The sequence below is a fragment of the Balaenoptera musculus genome, chromosome 11 (genome assembly GCF_009873245.2).
Source record: "Balaenoptera musculus isolate JJ_BM4_2016_0621 chromosome 11, mBalMus1.pri.v3, whole genome shotgun sequence".
Taxonomy (NCBI): domain Eukaryota; kingdom Metazoa; phylum Chordata; class Mammalia; order Artiodactyla; family Balaenopteridae; genus Balaenoptera; species Balaenoptera musculus.
The window spans coordinates 51,260,878-51,281,201 of record NC_045795.1 but is presented as its reverse complement, the minus strand read 5'-3'; the positions used below and the strand labels follow the sequence as shown (position 1 = coordinate 51,281,201).

General features: G+C 34.6%; 1 protein-coding gene across 1 annotated transcript in view; it reads right to left on the bottom strand.

Annotated features, from left to right (window-relative positions):
- The window catches only part of STT3B (STT3 oligosaccharyltransferase complex catalytic subunit B), a 104,332-nt gene that overhangs the window by 22,079 nt on the left and 61,929 nt on the right, over positions 1-20,324 (bottom strand). The window contains exons 4-5 of the mRNA XM_036868511.1: positions 9,334-9,399; positions 7,604-7,703 (exon numbers count right to left, since the gene is read on the bottom strand). Of these exons, the coding sequence (XP_036724406.1) occupies positions 7,604-7,703; positions 9,334-9,399 (166 nt within the window). The remainder of the gene's footprint in view (positions 1-7,603; positions 7,704-9,333; positions 9,400-20,324) is intronic.

Sequence of the window (20,324 nt, the reverse complement as noted above, 5' to 3'; positions counted from 1 at the left end):
AAAACCTTATGTCATTGATGTGTATTAATTATAGTTAAGTCTACTTACATCCTCTGAGGCTGGATTTCTCTTTTTTATAAACACAAATGAACACTGAATATTATATAACACTGCCACAGAATTTGGATTAGATATGACAAATGGCACACACTGAACAAAAAAGTAAAGTCTTTAAAAAAAAAACTGAGGTCAAATTCACATATAATCATTTTGAAGTGAACAATTCAGGGGCATTTAGTATATTCTCAATGTTGTACAACCACCAAACCTCTCTAGTCTCAAAACATTTTCATCATCCCAAAAGAAAACCTCATGCTCACCTCATCCCCTCTATCCCAGGGCAAGGCAAACACAAATCTGCATCTGTTTCCATGGATTACTGGTTTGTTCTTTTTTGTTTGTTTGGTTTGTTCTTAATTGTAAAGGTAATGTATTGTTTAGAAAAAAAAAACACAGTAAAAAGTGAAAGTCTCTAGCCCATTTACTTCCCTTTAAGTCACATTTTCCAGAAATAATCACTAGAAGGCATGGTCGGCACACATATACATGATGCGTACACACATCATACTGTCTCTTCAAATGGGACTATACTGTGCTTGGTAATATAAAAATTTCAGCGATCACTTGCCTGGAAACTATCAATGAAGTTTCCTCTCAGGGATTTGCTCAAGTTCATTTCCAGGCATATCCAAAAAGAGAAGACTAAACCTGGTAATATTCTCATTTCAGCAGTTTTATGCAACTTCACAGAGGTATTTAATGTCATTAGTGAAGAAGAAAACATTTTATAAAAAAGTAGGTGCACTAGGGCTTCCCTGGTGGCACAGTGGTTAAGAATCCACCTGCCAGTGCAGGAGATACGGGTTCGAGCCCTGGTCCAGGAAGATCCCACATGCCGCGGAGCAACTAAGCCCGTGCGCCGCAACTACTGAGCCTGTACTCTATAGAGTCCGTGAGCCACAACTACTGAAGCCCACACGCCTAGAGCCCATGCTCCGCAACAAGAGAAGCCATCGCAATGAGAAGCCCGCACACTGCAACAAAGAGTAGCCCCCGCTCGCCGCAACTAAAGAAAGCCCGCGCACAGCAACAAAGACCCAACGCAGCCAAAAAGAAATAAATAAAATAAATTAAAAAAAAAAAAAGAAGTAGGTGCACTAGAGTTCAAGTTAATAAAAAGATGGAGATGAGTTCAAGAAAAAGAAATTCAATCTCGGCAAACGTAAAAAAGGCCAGGTGGGACTTAAATTTGTAAACATTACTTTATAAATATATATTAATGTCAAATAAATCTGAACTAACAGAAACAGACAAGTTCTATCTAAACAATATTTTTCCTATAAATATTCCTCTATCCAAATTAACCTTATTTATACCTACTTACATGAACCAATGATACAAAGCTGATAAATGTGCTATATGCAATAATCCAAAGATAACCATTTCCTTTTCAGAGAACTGGATTCATGTCTTTCCTATTTTTATCTTTTTTGGATCACTGATACTGAGATGTTTACATAGGGGGATATATGTTCTACTTCACAGCACTCTTTAACACACCAATATTTCCATTGTTAAAGAAATGACAGGCCCCAAATGGAGTCACCTGGGCTAAAATCAAAACTTAATTCATAACCTTAATTGCAGTCACAACCTTCCCCAGGAATGCAATCCTAACTGGTCAGTGTGGAATTTTTTGGTCAGCACCAATGAGGTAATTCTTTCTAAACCCCCCTCACCAAAGAAAGATGAGGTAATCTGACACACAGACCCTTCCCTCCCCAATAGGTAGGTTACCTAAGCCTGAAAGGCATTTCTGTTTGTGAATTTCCTTGTCTTGCCTATGAAAATCTTTCCCTTTCTGAGGCTCTTTGGAGCTCCTTTCTACTTGGCTAGATGTGATGCCGCTCAACTTATGAATCATTCATAAAGCCAATTAAATACTTAAAATTTACTCAGTTGAATTTTGTTTTTTTAACACTATTAAATTCAGGATTGCCTGCCAAGTAATATAAAATGTCACAAGCTCATCTTGCTTTTAATACTGCCCTTCTTCTTGAACCTGTAAAATTAGATATACATCTCCATACCTCACTTTAAATCCCATTTACAAACCCATGTTTTAAAACAATGAAAATAAGAATTAGATATACTTGAGTATTAAGAAATAGTGAAGTAACTTTCAATTCTTAAAAATAAACACAATCTCCACTGCAAAATGAAAACAAGTTTTTCTCCATTCTTTATACCAGAGCATCAAACAGTGTGTTTAAAAATTATCTCTTTAATTAATTCATTCAAATATTAAGTTTATGTCTATCATGGTCAAGACTTTCTAAAAATACAAAATCTTATTAAGATCAATCCTATCCTCTAAGAGTTAGATATCTAATTGGGGAAATCAGAGATGTACACAAATAACCACAATACAATGAAGCAAGTACATGTGACATTAGTGGAAAAAACCCTGGCTCTATAAAAACTTAGAGGGAGAGAGCTCCTCTTCTTGACATGGGCATTGAAGAGGCAGTTGACAACACCTGTACCATTCTCTAATGTTCTCAAAAGACCTCAACAACACAAACACATGGCAATCATTCTTCACCAATTCTTCCTCCAGACTCTTTATGAAATTTGACCAAACTACTATCTACATCTATCACAACCTTCTATCCATCCATCTTAACCTACTTTTCTTACCCTTTAAACCAGACAAATAAAGCTTTCCATCAAAGTAGTAAGCTCTAAGAAAACGCACAAGACCAATAATGTAGTAAATCATTTATTACATCACGACAATGTTCATCACACTGCCATCCTGTGGAAGTACAGTTACTGGCCTTCACTACTGCAGACCATACTTACAGTGTGTCAGAATTCCCCCCAAATTACCATTAGGAAGATACATACAAAGTCTGTTATTCTGTTTGGTTATTTTTAACCAAAGAAAATCTCTTTGGTTTGGGACAAATAGTAATCTTCTGAAACAGAACCTAAACATCTTTTCACTCTTAAAGTACTTTATTTGTTTTGGGACTTCCCTGGTGGCGCAGAGGTTAATAATCCGCCTGCCAATGCAGAGGGCATGGGTTTGAACCCTGGTCTGGAAAGATCCCACATGCTGCGGAGCAACTAAGCCTGTGTGCCACAACTACTGAGCCTGTGCTCTAGAGCCTGCCAGCCACAACTACTGAGCCCGCACACCACAACTACTGAAGACAGCACACCTAGAGCCCGTGCTCCACAAGAGAAGCCACTGTAATGAGAAGCCCACACACCACAATGAAAAGTAGCCCCCGCTCGACGCAACTACAGAAAGCCTGTGCACAGCAACGAAGACCCAACGCAACCAAACATAAAAAAATAAATAAATAAATAAAAATTTTTAAGTACTTTATTTTTTTTTAATCCAAGGGTATGGGGTGGGACCAGATTGATACAGAGAAGAAACAAACCACTGTCCTTGACTTAAGGTGTACAAATGAATTGTTCTATAAAATAAAAGGCACTGAAAGGCCTGATTCGAGTTCCAAAAGAATGTCAAGTTTTCAAGAAGCTCCTGCTGTTCCCCAAACTAACCTTCAAGTACCTGCTTAAACAACTTATGTTGACAGTACCCTTCACGCTTTTAAAGTACTGCTATACTTCCTTTTACTTAAATAAAGTTAGAAAAGGTTTTGTGAATATTATATTCCTGTTAACTTTGATCCACCATTAAATCACCTTACCATTTCTGAGTTGTTTTATCTCCTGGGTGATGATGGAAAGGTCTAGCAAAATATTCCTTTGCCATCCCCTGTCTCTCTCAACCAAAATAGTACTAACCAAAAGAAACATAGTGAGGAAATACTTTAAAATTCAACCAATTTTGCTTTATTATTAACAAATATGATTAAAGGCTTGTAAGACTGTTGAAGCTTTTGACTAATAAAGATACTTTATTACTGCTTGATTACTTGACTACTGTGAATGCTGGTAAATAAGCAGGGTGAAAAATGGTAAGAAACTTATATGCAATTAAAGCTCACAAGATTGCCCCCCCCGCCCCCCAAAAACTAAAAATAAAAAAAACCCTCCACGATTCTTCTCGACCAGCAGAGAGAAATACAATGACTAACTTAACAGATATACATAATGAGAAAAATAATTTTTCTTTTTCCAGGATGCTGTTCATTGCAAACTATGTAGAGAATGAGTCTTGTAAACTATTATTTTATAAGCTCTATTTGTAAAAGCAGCAAGAAGCGACTTGTTCAAAACACCTGAGTGGAGAGACAATCACAACTTTTAAAAATAGCAAATATACTTCGTACTGATACCTAAAATGAAATCACGGATAGTACAGCAGAAAAAAAACAAAGAAATATAATTTGAAAGTATAAGATGATGTTCCTTGGTAACTTCTAGAGCTAAATATAAACACGGAGGGTGGGGTGGAGAATTTGAACACCATGCAATTATCTAAGACTTTGCTAATCTAACTTCATACACATCCATAACATCCCTAACCCATTTTATTTTTTCTTCCCTCTGAAAAGCTCTTCTAATATTCTTATATTCTCAAGAGCCAACCAAAGCAGTGTTAACTGTATGCTTTTCTAAAGTGACCAGAGAAATCCTATCCATCAAATACAAGGTCTTTTCTCAACTCTCATCCTACCTGATCTTAGTGCTAACACTTAAGAGGACTTGGTCAGGGCTTCCCTGGTGGTGTGCAGTGGTTGAGAATCTGCCTGCCAATGCAGGGGACACGGGTTCGAGCCCTGGTATGGGAAGATCCCACATGCCGCGGAGCGACTAAGCCCGTGAGCCACAGTTGCTGAGCCTGCGCGTCTGGAGCCTGTGCTCCGCAACCGGAGAGGCCACGATAGTGAGAGGCCTGCGCACCGCGATGAAGAGTGGCCCCCGCTTGCCGCAACTAGAGAAAGCCCTCACACAGAAACGAAGACCCAACACAGCCATAAATAAATAAATAAAAGAGGACTTGGTCACTGTTCATGCTTTAAACTTGTATGTAGAAAATACTCCCATTTGACCTCCTTAACAATGTATTTATCTGGCTACTTCTAACTCTTCCTTTAGTTCTTCCTCTTCCTGATTCAGGGGCATTTCGCAAAAGTCTATCCTTCAATCTTCCCCCTAACTCTGTTCTCCTGACCGTTACATTTTCAGGACCCCAATTTTTTAAATTAAACAAAGAAATTCTTAGTTCCTCCCCATAACCATTTAACTTAAAATGTTTTTCCTTGTATAGTTCCAAAACAAAAAGCCGAGAGTTATTGTTTAATCTGTCATCTTCTTTTCTGGATTCCAATGATTGTTTACAGTGTTTTCAGGGTAAAGAGATTTATCATAGGTTGATATATTTCCCCAGTAAGATATTTATTTATATGGCAGGCACACAGTTACAGTGATTTTTTTTGCATTACGGGCTATGGAGCCAAAATATCTAAGTTCAGGCTTCAGCTCCATTACTAGCTACATGATTTTGAGCAAATTATGTCTTCTCTTGTTTCCTCATCTGTAAAATGAGGATAGTAATAGTAACTATCCTCACAGTGTGGTTATGAAGACTAAATGAGTTAAATACATGTGAAGAAATTAGGACAGTTTGTGCTATATAAGAAGAACTTGATACATACAGATGTACTATTTCAGTGGTGATTGTTATAAAGTATGCTGAAATGGTAAATGTAATTAATATACTCTAACTTTTAAAAATTGATATAATTTGTACTAAAAAAAAAAAAAACCTATCCTTTTAAAATGTACCATTGAGTGGTTTTTATTATATTCATAAAGCTGTGTAACTATCACCACTATCTAATTCCAGAACATTTGCTCACCCCCAAAAGAAACCCCCTACCCATTAGCAGTCACTCCTCTACTCCCCAGACCCCTGGCAACCACTAAATCAACTTCCTGTCTCTAATCTGCTTGCTGTCTTTATGGATTTGCCTGCACTGGACACTTCATACAAAAAGAATCCTACAGTATATGGCCTTTTGTGCCTGGCTTATTTTACTTAGCACAATGTTTTCAAGGCTCATGATGTAGCATGTTATCAGTACTTTATTCCTTTTCATTGCCAAATAATATACCATTGCATGGATGTACCACACTTTATCCATTCATCAGTTGATGGACATTGGTTTGTCTTCACTTTTTGGCTATCACGAATAATAAATGCTGCTATGAATGTTACAGTACAAGTTTTCGTGTAAATATATATTTTCTTTTTTAGTTGTGGCCCACTGGCTTAGTTGCTCCATGGCACATAGGATCTTCCCGGACCAGGAATCGAACCCATGTCCCCTGCATTGGCAGGCGAATTCTTAACCACTGCGTCACCAGGGAAGTCCCAGAATCGCAGTCTCCCTTTTAATATACCTTAAGCCCAAAGAATCCACGGAAAATTGTTACAGAAAATAAGACAATAAAATATTGTAAGGACTATACAGAAGCATATAGTACACAGTTCATAGAGATACATCCTAAGCAGTTACAAAGTAAATATATATTTTCAATTCTCTTAGGTATATACCTAGGAGTAGAATTGTGGGTCACACGGTAACTCTATGATTAAATTTTTGAGAAACTGCCAAACTACTGTTTTTTAATCAAGTAAATAAGATTTATATCTTTTTGTTACTGTTTTCCAACATTATTATAATGGAATTATATTATTTTACTAAGACACTGGTTTCAGATCATAACTTCTCTGTGATTAATTCAACCCAAAGAAGTTGTCTCTCTCATAGAAAATGCGCTCTAAGATTTGAGACATCATCTATTACTAAGCATCTTATTCAAAAGATATGTTTTAAAACCTGTAGAGCAAATTAAAATTGTGTAGAGAAAATACTCAGTCTCTATTAGGGTCCGAATGTTTGTTTCTCCCCAGAATTCAATGCTGAAAACCTAATGCCCACGGAAATGGTATTAGGAGGTAGCCTTTGGGAGGTGATTAGGTAATGAGGGCTCCAAGGAAGCAGTACCCTTTTAAAAGAGGCCCCAGAGAGCTTGCTCATTCCTTCTATCAGATGGGGACAAAGAAGGTACCAGCTGTGGAACAGGAAAACAGCCCTCACAAGAATGTGAGCATTCTGGTGCCTTGATTTTGGATTTTCTGGCCTCCAAAACTGAGAAATAAATTTCTATTGTTTATAAACTACTCAGTCTCTGGTATTTTGTTATAGCAGCTAGAATGGACTAAGACAGTCCGTTGTATATTATACAGAAAGAGCTTTCAAAAGTTTATTAAACTGTTAAGGATCCTTAACCTCTTACAGTGAGTAAGCTGAATTTGAACAATGTGTATATGTGAATGATAGAAATGCCCATTCCCCTGAATTAAAATAAAAGGTTGACAAATATTAGATCTAGACTGATTTCGACAAAAACTCATTAAGGGAAAGTTGATAACAACACACTTAGTAAAAATGCCTGACCCTCCTTATTAATACAAAAAGCAAAATAAATCTAAAATTATTTTTACCTCCTCATGAATAATACTAACCTAACAGAAATGTCTGTTCAATGAAAAGAACGTATATGAAACACCTCTTAGAAGTAGACAGCTATCAGAAGTCAAATCACTTACCTATGTAGACTCTTTTGCTGTATCTCTGCATTAGTAACAACACAAATACATGCAGTGGAATAAGGTTGATAATAAACACATAACCACCCCAAGCAGAGACCTATGAGTAAAGAAATGCTAAGTTAAATAATTTATATACTTGCTTTTAAAAATAGATAAGTTTTGTGATGACATGTCATGACAATCTAAACATATAATAAGCAAATATAAACACACTAGGATTTTTAGCAATTTTGAGATGCTTAAAAATGGATTTGTAACCTACAAATAACCTATTTTTCTTTATTTTTATTGATAAGTAACAACACAATACCATAAATCCAATACACTTTTATATATTCACTGGAGAAATGGTCAAATTAAATTAAACTTATAAGAACACTGAGAAAAATATAATTTGTGAATTGGCAATAAAAAGACTGTCATGGAGATAGACTTTTAGAATATAGATCATAAATTTTTAAAAGAAAAAAAACCCTTTTACTCCCTCCATTTTTGATGATAAATACGTTGCAAGAAACTTCACTAAGAATAAGAACAATGGATGTTAGCATTAGTCAACAACTAAAAGGAATACTCAGATGATCTGGATGTGCTTTGTGATCCTCAAGACAAAAGGTGCTATACCTTGGGTATAAATTTCTTCCTACCAATGGATACAAATCAAGATCCCAGTTTAATGTTTAGCCTGTAGCACAAAATTAGAATAATTCTATTTACCAGACAATTGAGTATGTTATGTTCTGGTCTAAATCAATAAAGATTCTAAAGATTATGTTTATTTCAAACCAATAGAATTTATTAAGTACATTCAGTAATAGGCAATAAGGTCTGTCAAGATCAAAGTTCTTGCATGTTCTCTAATAACTAAAAGCGTAAAAGAACCATTTGTACCAACAGTCACCTTAGGAGACTATATGTTAACATACATGTTCTAACAATGCTGTCCTTGTCTAAAATATATAAAAACAATTTAAAAGAAATGGCCTTCAGTTTACAATTCACATAAGAACACCAGTTTACTGCTACAGTCATACGCTATTTTTCACCAAAGACAACATTACTCTGGTTGAGTTCCAGTTCTAACTGAAGGACTTCTGGTTATTTCCAAAATTTCAGTCTAAACTTGAAAGAGAATGGGTTTGCTATTATTGAGTACAACTGCACAGAATGTGTCCTAATCTTTAACCACTTTAAAACGGGCATGGATAATATGGAAGCACAAATTCCATGACATTTGTTTAAGAAACAAAAAAAAGTTACTTAAGATTATCATTAATTTTCAGCATAAGACTACTATATAGGCTGTGGTGTGGAAAAGAACGGCAGGAGATTAAAGAGGTAATACTGAACCCCAATCTTAAGTAATCTGTTGAAAAAAATTATGTTAAGTAGTTTACAGGCTAACCTAGAGAATGTGACCATTATTCAGGAAAAGTTGTACATTTGAAAGAAAAGTTTTTGTTTCACTTGCTGCAAGTATTACGTTTGAGGGGTTGAGTACTAGCCCTCCCCACTAAAGTAAAAGTCCATACCAGGCCCTGAAGGTGGGAGTAGGAAAGAGAGTGGTAGTAAGGAAAGAGAATACATTAAACAAAAGATGTTAAAGACCGCAGGAGAAACGAAGTGGGGAAGTAGCCCTGGCTGAGAAGGGAATGATGAAGAGGAGGCACTGATCCAGCTGCCAAAGACTTGTTTGCCCTCATGTAGTTTGTAACATGAAATCTTACCATATAGAAATATGACAAGCAGCAGCACATCGTCCAAAAAACTGACCCAGTTTTTACAGATTTTACCTAAAAAACAAACAAGCAACTGATATAATAAAGTTTATAAATGTTCCTGCTGAATGAAAAAAGGTTAAATGTTTAGTAAACCTGTATTACAAAAAGCAAAGATTATTTTTTAAAAAGAGTAATGAGGTTATACAGATACTTGGATCCACTTAATATATATCACATTTATAACACTGGACAGTAGTCATACATTTTAGGAATAGCTTTGATTTTTTTTTTTTTTTAGTTATATAGTTATTAGTAAAAAGAATCATCTTAAAAGGAACTTCTATTTTTCCATTTGTTATATTTTCTATCTTAAAATGATTAATATCAACAAATTAAGATTTTTTAACTAAAGAATAAATTTGTTCAGTAAGTCTACATTTTTATATGGTAGGTCTGCTTAGACATAACACCTTAATCTGTAGTTTTTCTTCATCTGAATGTGATCATCTATATCTCACATATAATTATGAGCATCCATTTTTGAAAACCTATCATTATCTAGAAATTTTCAGATACCACAATCATATCTTCAATAAATTTATATTCTTAAAATTTCTAGAAGGCCTAATGATATGTCAGTAAAATTCTCAATTATTCTGAACTGGAAAGACAACATGCAATAAATGAAGGTTCAAAAAGTTGACATATCTCTATTGTCTTAAAAAAACTAATCAAAGAGTTTACGTGCTCATTTGAAAAATCAAAATGTATTATTAGCACCTTCAGAAAACAGAATTTAAAATTTTAGAAACATAAGCTCTAAATACTTATGCCAAGAGCAAAGGGTCATCTTTAAGATGAATTGAGTAAGAAATGATAGATGTAAGTCCCATTATAGGTAATTCTGTATTAAACATGATAGGTAATTCTGTATTAAAAGAGTTATCTCCATGTTCAAATTTAACAGTATGCTTTCTATAGAGCTTATTTCAAGGAATTCTTCACTTTCAAAATGGGCTTCTATTTCTGTTAGTACATTAAAACAAACTACAAGTGACGTCCAATCTTCGGGGAAATTGTAAAACAAACAAAAACAAAACAAAAAAAAAGGAAGGGAGGGAGAGAGGAAGAAAAGAGAAAACTCTTAGTTTTACAGCACTTAGAGCTGTATGAGACTTCTAACAGACTATGAAACACTGCTTTGAATTCAATGTTACAGTGCACATGTGTGACAAAATACACTCCAATCTCCTCCCCCAAACCATGCCAACTTCGACAAGGTTTACCTTTGGACAGGGTCAAATAATAAGGTGGGTCCTATTCTAAAACGTGAATGGGGAGGGAGTATATTAAAATATTGAAAAATTTAAAAGTGAGAAAATTACAACCCTGGAATTTGTGTTATAACTTTATTCATAAACTAAAAGCCACTGAATTGTATACTTTAAAAGGGTAAATTTTATGGTATGCAAATACTATTTCTCAAAAAAAGTCTGTGCAGTGCAGCGAAAACAGCACTTAGAGGGAAACATACCTTTAAGTGTTTATATTGGAAGAGATGATCTCAAATGACTAATTTATACTCTAGAAAAATTAAAGCCAAAACTGAGAAATAAAATAATGAAAAGAGATAACCATGTACATGTATCAGAAGACTTCATATTAAGATAACAATTCTCCCCAAACTATCTATAGATTTAATGTACTCCCAATAAAAGTAGAAATCTCAACTCATCTGGGTAGATGTTGATAAGCCAATTTAAAATTTATATGAAGCAAAGGACTAGGAACAGCCAAAATAATTATGAAAAAGAGGAACAAAGTTAAATCACTCACGCTACCTGATTTCAATACAACACGGTGTAGGATAGATATATAGAGATCTCAATAAAACAGAAGAATCCCAAAATAGACTGACGTGTATACAATCAACCTATTCTGACACGGCTATCAAAGTGAGTAATTCAGTGGAGAAAGGAGAGTCTTTTCAACAATGATGTTTGAATGATGGGATATCAATATCCTCCCCAAAGAGAACCTCAGCCCTTTTCTTGCACCACAGACCATAATCAACTTGAAACAGATAACAGATCTTAATGTAAAACCTAAAACTATTATGTTTCTAGAAGTAAAAACATGAGAAAATGTTTGTAACTTTGGGGTAGGCTAAGATTTCTTAGATGACACACCAAAAGCAAGATCCATAAAAGAGAAAATGATAAAGTGGACTTGATCAAAATTAAAAATTTCTACTTAGAAAGATATGTTAAAAAAATAAAGACAAGCCACATACTGGGAGAAAATGTTTGCAAAACACACATCTATCTGATAAAGGACTTATTTCCAGAATATATAAAGAACTCTTACAACTCAGTAATGAAAAGCCGAACAGCCCAACCAAAACATAGGCAAAAGATATGAACAGACATTTCACCAAAGAAGAAAAGGAATGGAAAATAAGTACATGAAAAGATAATATTAGTCATTGGGGAAAAGCAAGTTAAAACCACAGGATACCACTACAAAACTGTTACATCTGTACAAACTATGTACTGGTGATGCAAACAAAATAAATGCAACTCTTCATACTCTGATGAAGGGAATGCAAAATGATAGTCACTTGCAAAAACCACTTGGCAGCTTTTTATCAAATTAAACATGTAGTTATTTTACAAACCAGCAATCCCACACCTAGGCATTTATTCAAGAGAAATACTAATTTATTCCATATGAAGAACTGTATGCAAATATTTATAGCCTCTTTATTCATAATTATCACAAGCTGGAAAACAAAATAAATTATAGCACATCCATACAACAGAATACTACTCAGCAATAAAATGTAACAAACTACTAAAACATGCAACAACATAGATGACTCTCAGAAGTATTATGCTACATGAAGTAAGTCAGACACAAAGGACCACCCCATACTATCTGCTTCTATAACATGGCATTCTGGAAAAGAAACTCCCAGAGACATACAGACAGAAATCAGATCTGTGGTTGCAAGTAATACGGGTTAAGGAGAGGATTGATTACAAAGGCACAGGAGGAAACTTAAAAAAAAAAACCAAAACCCCACAACTATAGGAGGCAATATGGTAATAAGTATTATTCTAAGTACTATTCTATCTGCACTAGCTCTGTTTTTGGTGACAGTAACAACAGAAGTAATAACAAACATGTACTCATCACTTTCTGTGTTCCTACAATGTTCTATACCTTTACATGCATTAACTTATTTAAACCATATGAGGTAGGTACTATTATTACTTCCATTTTATAGTTGATGAAATAGATATTCGGGAGGTTTAAACAACCCCAAGTGATAGAACTGGAATTCAAACAAACAGGAAGAAGATCCAAGAAAAACAAAACAGTGAAACAAACTAATATTTGAAACTATAATCAAAGACAACTTTCCAGAAATAAAAATTATCAATATACATGTTGAAAGGGGTCACCATTACCAGAAGTGTCAACTTTGGGACATATCCTAGGAAATTTATTAGACTTCAATGCTATAGAGAAAAAACTAATTATTACTTCAGGAAAAAAAGATCATGTTTGTTATGAAACACATAAAATTAGGTTCTTGACAATAACAAAGCAAAATGATCATAGTACAACAATTCCAAGAAATTCAAGTAAAGAACAAATGACCTAGACCTTTCCATCTAGCCAAACTCTCATATATGACACAATAAAAAAACAGATTTAAACATGTGAGGACTTGAGGAATATGATACTCATGGGCCTTCCCTGAGGAGTCCAATTAGAGGAATACCTTCATCCAACTGAGAGATATCATGTATAAAAAATGTACAAATAACATTAATATACAAAATACTATGTACTAGTATATAGCATAAAATATATTACATACTTAATAACATGTATTACATGTTAATATGTAACAAAAGCCATATATGAAAAACCCACAGCAAACATATTAAATGGTGAAAGACTGAAGTTTTTCCTCTATGATCAGGAACAAGACAAGGATGCCTACTTTCACCACCTCTATTCAACATAGTACTTGAAGCTCTAGCCAGAGCAATTAGGCAAGAAAAACAAATAAAAGGTATCCAAATTGGAAAGGAAGACATAACATCACCCCTGTTCACAGATATGATCTCATAGGGAGAAAGCTCTAGATTCCACATACACAAAAAACTGTTAGAGCTAATAAATGAACTCAGCAAAATAGCAAGATAGAAAGTCAACACACAAAAATCAGTTGCATTTCTATACTCTAACAATGAACAATGCAAAAAGGAAATTACAAAAAAATTTCCAATAGCATCAAAAAGAATAAAATACAAGTTAACTAATGAAGTAAAAGACTTGTATGATGAAAACTATAAAACACTGTTTAAAGAAAACATAAATAAATGGAAACATCCCATGGTCATTCATAGACTGGAGGATGACAATACTACCCAAAGTGATCTACAGAGTCAATGCAATCCATATCAAAATCCAATGATTTTTTTTTCTTTGCAGAAGTAAAAAACCCACCCTAAAATTCATATGGAATCTCAAGGGACCCCTAATAGCCAAAAGAATCCCGAAAAGAACAATGAAGACAGAGGACAAACATTTCTTGATTTTAAAACTTACTACAAAGCTAAAGTAATCAAACAGTGTGGTGGTGGCATAAAGACATACATATAATACATACAGACCAATGGAACAAAATAAAGAACCCAGAAATAAACCTTTGCATATATGGTCAAATGATTTTCAATAAGGGTGCCAAGTCCTCTCAATGGGGAAAGGACAGTCCCTTCAGCAAACAGTGCTGGGGAAACTAGATATCAATGTGCAAAATAATGAAGTTGGACCCTTACCTAACAGCATATACAAAAACTAACTCAAATACACCTAAATGTTAGACCTAAAACTATAAAACTCTTAGAAGAAAACACAGGGCAAAAGCTTCATGCCATTAGATTTGGCAATGATCTCTTGGATATGACACCAAAGGCACAGCAATAAAAGAAAAAATAGACAAATTGGACTTCATGAAAAATTAAAAATTTTGTGACTCAAAGACAATATTAACAGAGTGAAAAAGGCAATCCATAGAATGAGAGAAAACATTTGCAATTCATGTATCTTACAAAGGATTACTATTGAGAATATATTGAGAACTCCTAAAACTCATCAACCAAAAACCAAAAAATCCAATTCAAAACTGGGCAAGGGACTTGAGTAAACATTTCTTCAAAGATATACAAATGGCCATTAACCACATGAAAAGATGCTCAACCTCACTGATCACTAGAGAAATGCAAATCAAAACTACAATGAACTATCACCTCAAACCTGTTAAGACGGCTTACTATCCAAAACAAACAAACAAACAAACAAGTGTTGATGTGGATGTGAAGAAATTAGAACCCTTGTGTACTGCTAATAGGAATGTAAAATATTACAGCTGCTACAGAAAACAATATGGTGGTTCCTCAAAAAATTGAAAATAGAATTACCACATGATCTGGCAATTTCACTTCTGGGTATATACCCCAAAGAATTGAAAGCAAGGTCTTTAAGAGATATCTGTATACCTATGTTCATAGCAACATACTCATAATAGCTAAAGCATGGAAGCAACCAAAGTGTCCATCAACAAATGAATGGGTAAACAAAAGGTGGTATATAAATACAATGGAACATTATTTCAGCCTTAAAAAAGGAAGGAAATTCTGACATATGCCACAGCATGGATGAACCCTGAGGAACCTTGAGGACATTACTCTAAGTGAAATAAGCCAGTCACAAAAAGACAAAAACTGTATGATTCCACTTACATGAAATACTTAGGAGAGCTGTCAAAATCACAGAGACAGAAAGTAGAATGGTGGCTGTCAGGGGCTGGGGAAAGTTAAAATGGGGGGTTATTGTTTAATGGATATAGTTTTAAGTTTTACAAGATGAAAAACTGTGGCAATGGATGGTGGTGGTGATTGCACAACATTATGATCTATTTAACCCCACTGGACTCTACACTTAACAAATAGTTAAGATGGTAAATTTTATGTTACATGTATTTTATCACAATTAAAAAAACACAAAAAAAACCAAAAGCAACAACCATGAGATACCACTTCATACCAACAGGCAAGTAAAACAAAAAAAACAAGAAAAAAAACAAGTATTGGCGAGGATTAGGAGAAATTAAAACCCTCATACACTGCCAGTGGAAATGTAAAATGGGGAAACCACTGTGGGAAACAGTCTGGCAGTTCCCCAAAAACTTAATCACAAAGTTATCATGCCAACCAATAATTCCACTCTTAGGTATATATGGAAGAGAAATGAAAATACATGTCCACATAAAAACTTGTACACAAATGTCATTAGCAGCATTATTAATAATAGTCAATGTCATCAACTAATGGTGGATTTAAAAAATGTGGTATTATCCATTCAATGGATTATTCAGCCATAAAAAGGAAGTGCTGATACATGTCAAAAATATGAATGATTATGCTCAGGGAATGAAGCCATACATAAAAGGTCACATTTTTTAATGTGGGTTTTATTTACATGAAATGTCCAGAATAGGTAAGTCTTCAAACAGAAATTAAATTAATGGAGGAAAGGCAGAATTGGGAGGTACAAGGTTTCTTTAGGGGGTGATAAAATGTTCTGTAGGTACACAGAGGATACTAAAAACCACTGAACTGTACATTTTAAAATGGTTGAAACAGTGAATTTATGTTATATGAATTTGGCTCAATTTCTTAAAGTGAAATTTTAAAATATGTTGAAAAGTAATTAACATGCCAGTTAAGGCACTCCTGCAATGATTCAGACTCATGCTATGTTAAAAGAATATAAAGAATAAAAAAACTATATAAACAATACCACTTTTGCATTTCATAAAAGCATACAAAATTTAAAAAATACGACAAAATGCAAATGTAGTAACACCTGGGTGATGGCTTCTTTACATTAGTTTTCTGTTTCTAAATTTCCAACATACAGAATATATTATTTTAAAAATTTATTACAAAATGTTTCAAACATATGGAAGAGTAGAGAATAACAGCCATCCAGACTTCCAAATGCAAATACATCATATATTTGCTTTGGATGATTTTATTTAAAAAATTTTTTTTTTTTTTTTACTGACAAGAGTTGAACCTCCCTTCATACTTTCTTCCTCAATATCACCCACCCATACTCAGGAGTAACCACTATCATAAAGTTGGTATATATGTGGATAAATGCCATATTTTTATACTTTCATAATAAATAGGTATAAACAAACAGTACACAATATGGTTTGTACTATTTAAAATTACTGTATGTATTCTACCTCAACTTATTTTTCCATTTGGCATTATACTGTCAAGCTCCATCCATTCATATGTATTGTCAAGATATATACTTAATATGTAATTTAAATTCTATTAGTTAAAAGACCTCAAAAGGATGTTCCAAATTTTAAGGTTTTTTCTCAGTTGTTTTTAAACATTTTTTGGTGAATACAGCAGCATCAGCAGCACCTTGCTGCTTGTCATCTTCTTCATCACCATGGGTGCTTTTCTTTCTTCTCTCTTAAACTCAAGATCAAGCAACTGTCTATGTTGATTGACTGCAACAATTCTCCTCTGAAATTCCTTGCCAAAGCAAAAATATCCACAAGCTAAGGAGCTTTAAAAGATGTAAAATATAAAAGAGAAAAATAATGCTACCATTCACCTAGCTACCTAAAAATATGTAAGAGTATTCATATGTAAAAATTTGGAGCAATTTCCAACATTGAAAAAGTATGAACATAGGCTAAAATAATAAAGAAGAAAACAATTAAATATATGCAAGGTTTAACTTGAAGCTAGTACTAAGGAGCACCCTTTTCCTTGCAGGAAAAACATTAAGTTTAGATAGCTTAGCAATAAATAGACTTCTGGTTTCTGGTTCTACACGTAAGGAATTGGACGTCACCACTCAGTCCTAACAAGTAAAAAGCTGAACAGACTGAAATATCAACAACTCTTCCTGGATCTGTGAGTGAGGGAAAGACACAGGACAAACTGCTGCTCTCAACAATGGAGAGACACACATGCAGGAATCAATACTGCAAATAATTGGGGGCAGGGAGGTGGGTAGGGAAACATAAGTCTCAGTGTGGAGACTTAAAAACTCCAGGGTGGACTCAGTCATATGGTGGTCCCCACAATTATGCTGGATTTGCCTTGAGGATCTTAACCAGGTTCTCACAATAAATATATTGAAAAACAAAACCCCCTTGTTGCTTCTGGCACAGGGAGGGGAACAGGAAACGTTCTGAAAAATGCAAAGGCATTCTGTTCTTAACAAGGCCTGTCCTCAGAAGAAACTATTAACCAGAGCCTGACCTGCTGGGGTGTTATCAGAGCCTAACTGACCTGGGGAAGGGAAATACATAACTCCAGTCAGCTCTAGCCATCCTTTCCCACCTAAGTGGGGAGAGAAAAAAAAAAAAACATTTGTAAAGTTCACAGTCCAACTTACTAAAAGACTTAGACCTAATCATAGGACTATACCTTACCTCCTGATTACTAAAGGCTTATTCACAGCAATTCCTTTTACCAAGTGTATCATGTCTGGCTATGAAGAAAATATTGCAAGGCATACCAAAAGGCCAAAAAACACAATTTAAAGAGACAGAGGAAGCATCAGAACCAGATATGGCAAGGATTCTGAAAGTATCAGACCAGGAATTTAAAACTATGATTAATATGCTAGGAGTTCCAATGGATAAAGGAGATAGCATGCAAGAATAAATGGGCTATGTAAGCAGAGAGCTGGAAATCCTAAGAACCAAAAACAAAACAAAACAAAACAAAACAAAAAACAAAACAAAAAAAGAGGCTACAGATGAAATGAAGGATGCCTATGCTGAGTTTATGAATAGACTGGCCATGGCTGAGGAAAGCATCTCTGAATTAGAGGCTACATCAATAGAAACCTCCAAGACTGAAAAGAACAAAGACCAGAAAAAAAAACCCCAGAATATCCGAGGACTGTGGAACAACAACAAAAGGTGTAATATACATGTAATAGAAATACCAGAAGGAGAGGAGAAAAAGGAACAGAATATTTGAAATGAGAATGATTGATAATTTCTCCCAGTAAAGTCAGCCATTGAACTACAGATCCAGAAAGCTCAAACACTAAGCAACAAATGCCAAAATAACCAACCACAACCAGGCATACCTTTTTCAAACTACAGAAAACCAAAGATAAAGAAAAAAATCCTGAAAGAAGCCAGAGCAAAAGACACCTTGCCTATAGAAGGACAAGGATAAGGATTACATGACTTCTACTCAGAAATCATACAAGCAAGACAAGAACAGAGTGAAATATTTAAAGTACTGAGAGAAAAAAACCACCAATCTAGAATTTTGTGCCCTGTGAAATTATCCTTCAAAGTTAAAGGAGAAATAAAGACTTTCTCAGACAAACAAAAATTGAGGGAATTTGTTGACAGATTTGCCTTACAATAAATGCTAAAAGTTCTTTAACAAGAAGGAAAATAACATAGATCAGGATCTTAGATCTACATGAAGAAAGGAAGAGCATCAAAGATGAAGTAAAGGTAAATTAAAAACTTTTATTTTTCTTATTCTTAATTGATCTAACAGGTAAGTCTGTTGAAAATAATAATACCAACAATATATTCTATTATGTATGCTCATATAAAAGTGAAATGAGTGACAGTTATGATACAAGGGAAAAGAGGGAGGAATTAGGAATATTTTGTTATTATAAGGTACTCACTGCCTATAAAGTGATACAGGCAGACCTCAGAGATATTGTGGGTTTGGTTCCAGACCACTACAATAAAGCGAATATTGCAGTAAAGCAAGTCACACGAATTTGTTTCCCAGGGCATATAAAAGCTATGTTTACACTAAATTGTAGTCTGTAAGAGTACATTACGGGGCTTCCCTGGTGGCGCAGTGGTTAAGAATCCACCTGCCAATGCAGGGGACACGGGTTCGAGCCCTGGTCCAGGAAGATCCCACATGCTGCAGAGCAACTAAGCCCATGTGCCACAACTACTGGAGCCCACGTGCCTAGAGCCCATGCTCCGCAACGAGAGAAGCCACCGCAATAAGCCCGCGCACCACAACAAAGGGTAGCCCCCACACGCTGCAACTAGAGGAAGCCCGCACGCAGCAACAAAGACCCAACGCAGTCAAAAATAAATAAATAAATAAAATAAATGTAAAAAAAGAGTACATTATGCTTTAAAAAACCAACACATATACTTTAATTAAAGAGTACTTCATTGCTAAAAAATGCTAGCCATCATCTGGGCCTTTAGTGAGTTGTAATCTTTTTGCAATAGTAACATCAAAGATCTCTGATCACAGATCACCATAACAAATATAATAATGAAAAAGTTTGAAATATTGTGAGAAATACCAAAATGTGACAGAGACACAAAGTGAGAAAATACTGTTGGATAAATGGCACTGACAGACTTGTTTGATGCAGGGTTGCCACAAACCTTCAATTTCTAAAAATGCAGTATCTGTGAAGTGCAATAAAATGAGATATGCCTGTATAGTATTCTTTGAAAGTGAACTTGGATTAGCTGTAAATGTATGTTGCAAACTCTATGGCAACTGCTAAAAACAGTTTTAAAACAAAGCATAACTAATATGCCAGAAAAAGAGAGAAAATTGAACATATAAAATGCTCAGTTAAAACGACAAAAGGTAGAAAAAGAGTAGAGAACAAAAATAAAACAAAGAACTAAAGAGTTCCAACTAGAAGACAGTAACATACATGGTAAATATTAATCCAACTAATAATAATCATTTGAATGCCAATGGTCTAAATGCACAAATTAAAAGAACAAATTGTCAGGGTGGATCAAAATCCAAGACCCAACTATATGTTGTCTACAAGAAACCCACTTTAAATATAAAGATATATATAGTTCTAAAATAAATAGATGGTAAAAAATATACCATGCTAACACTAAT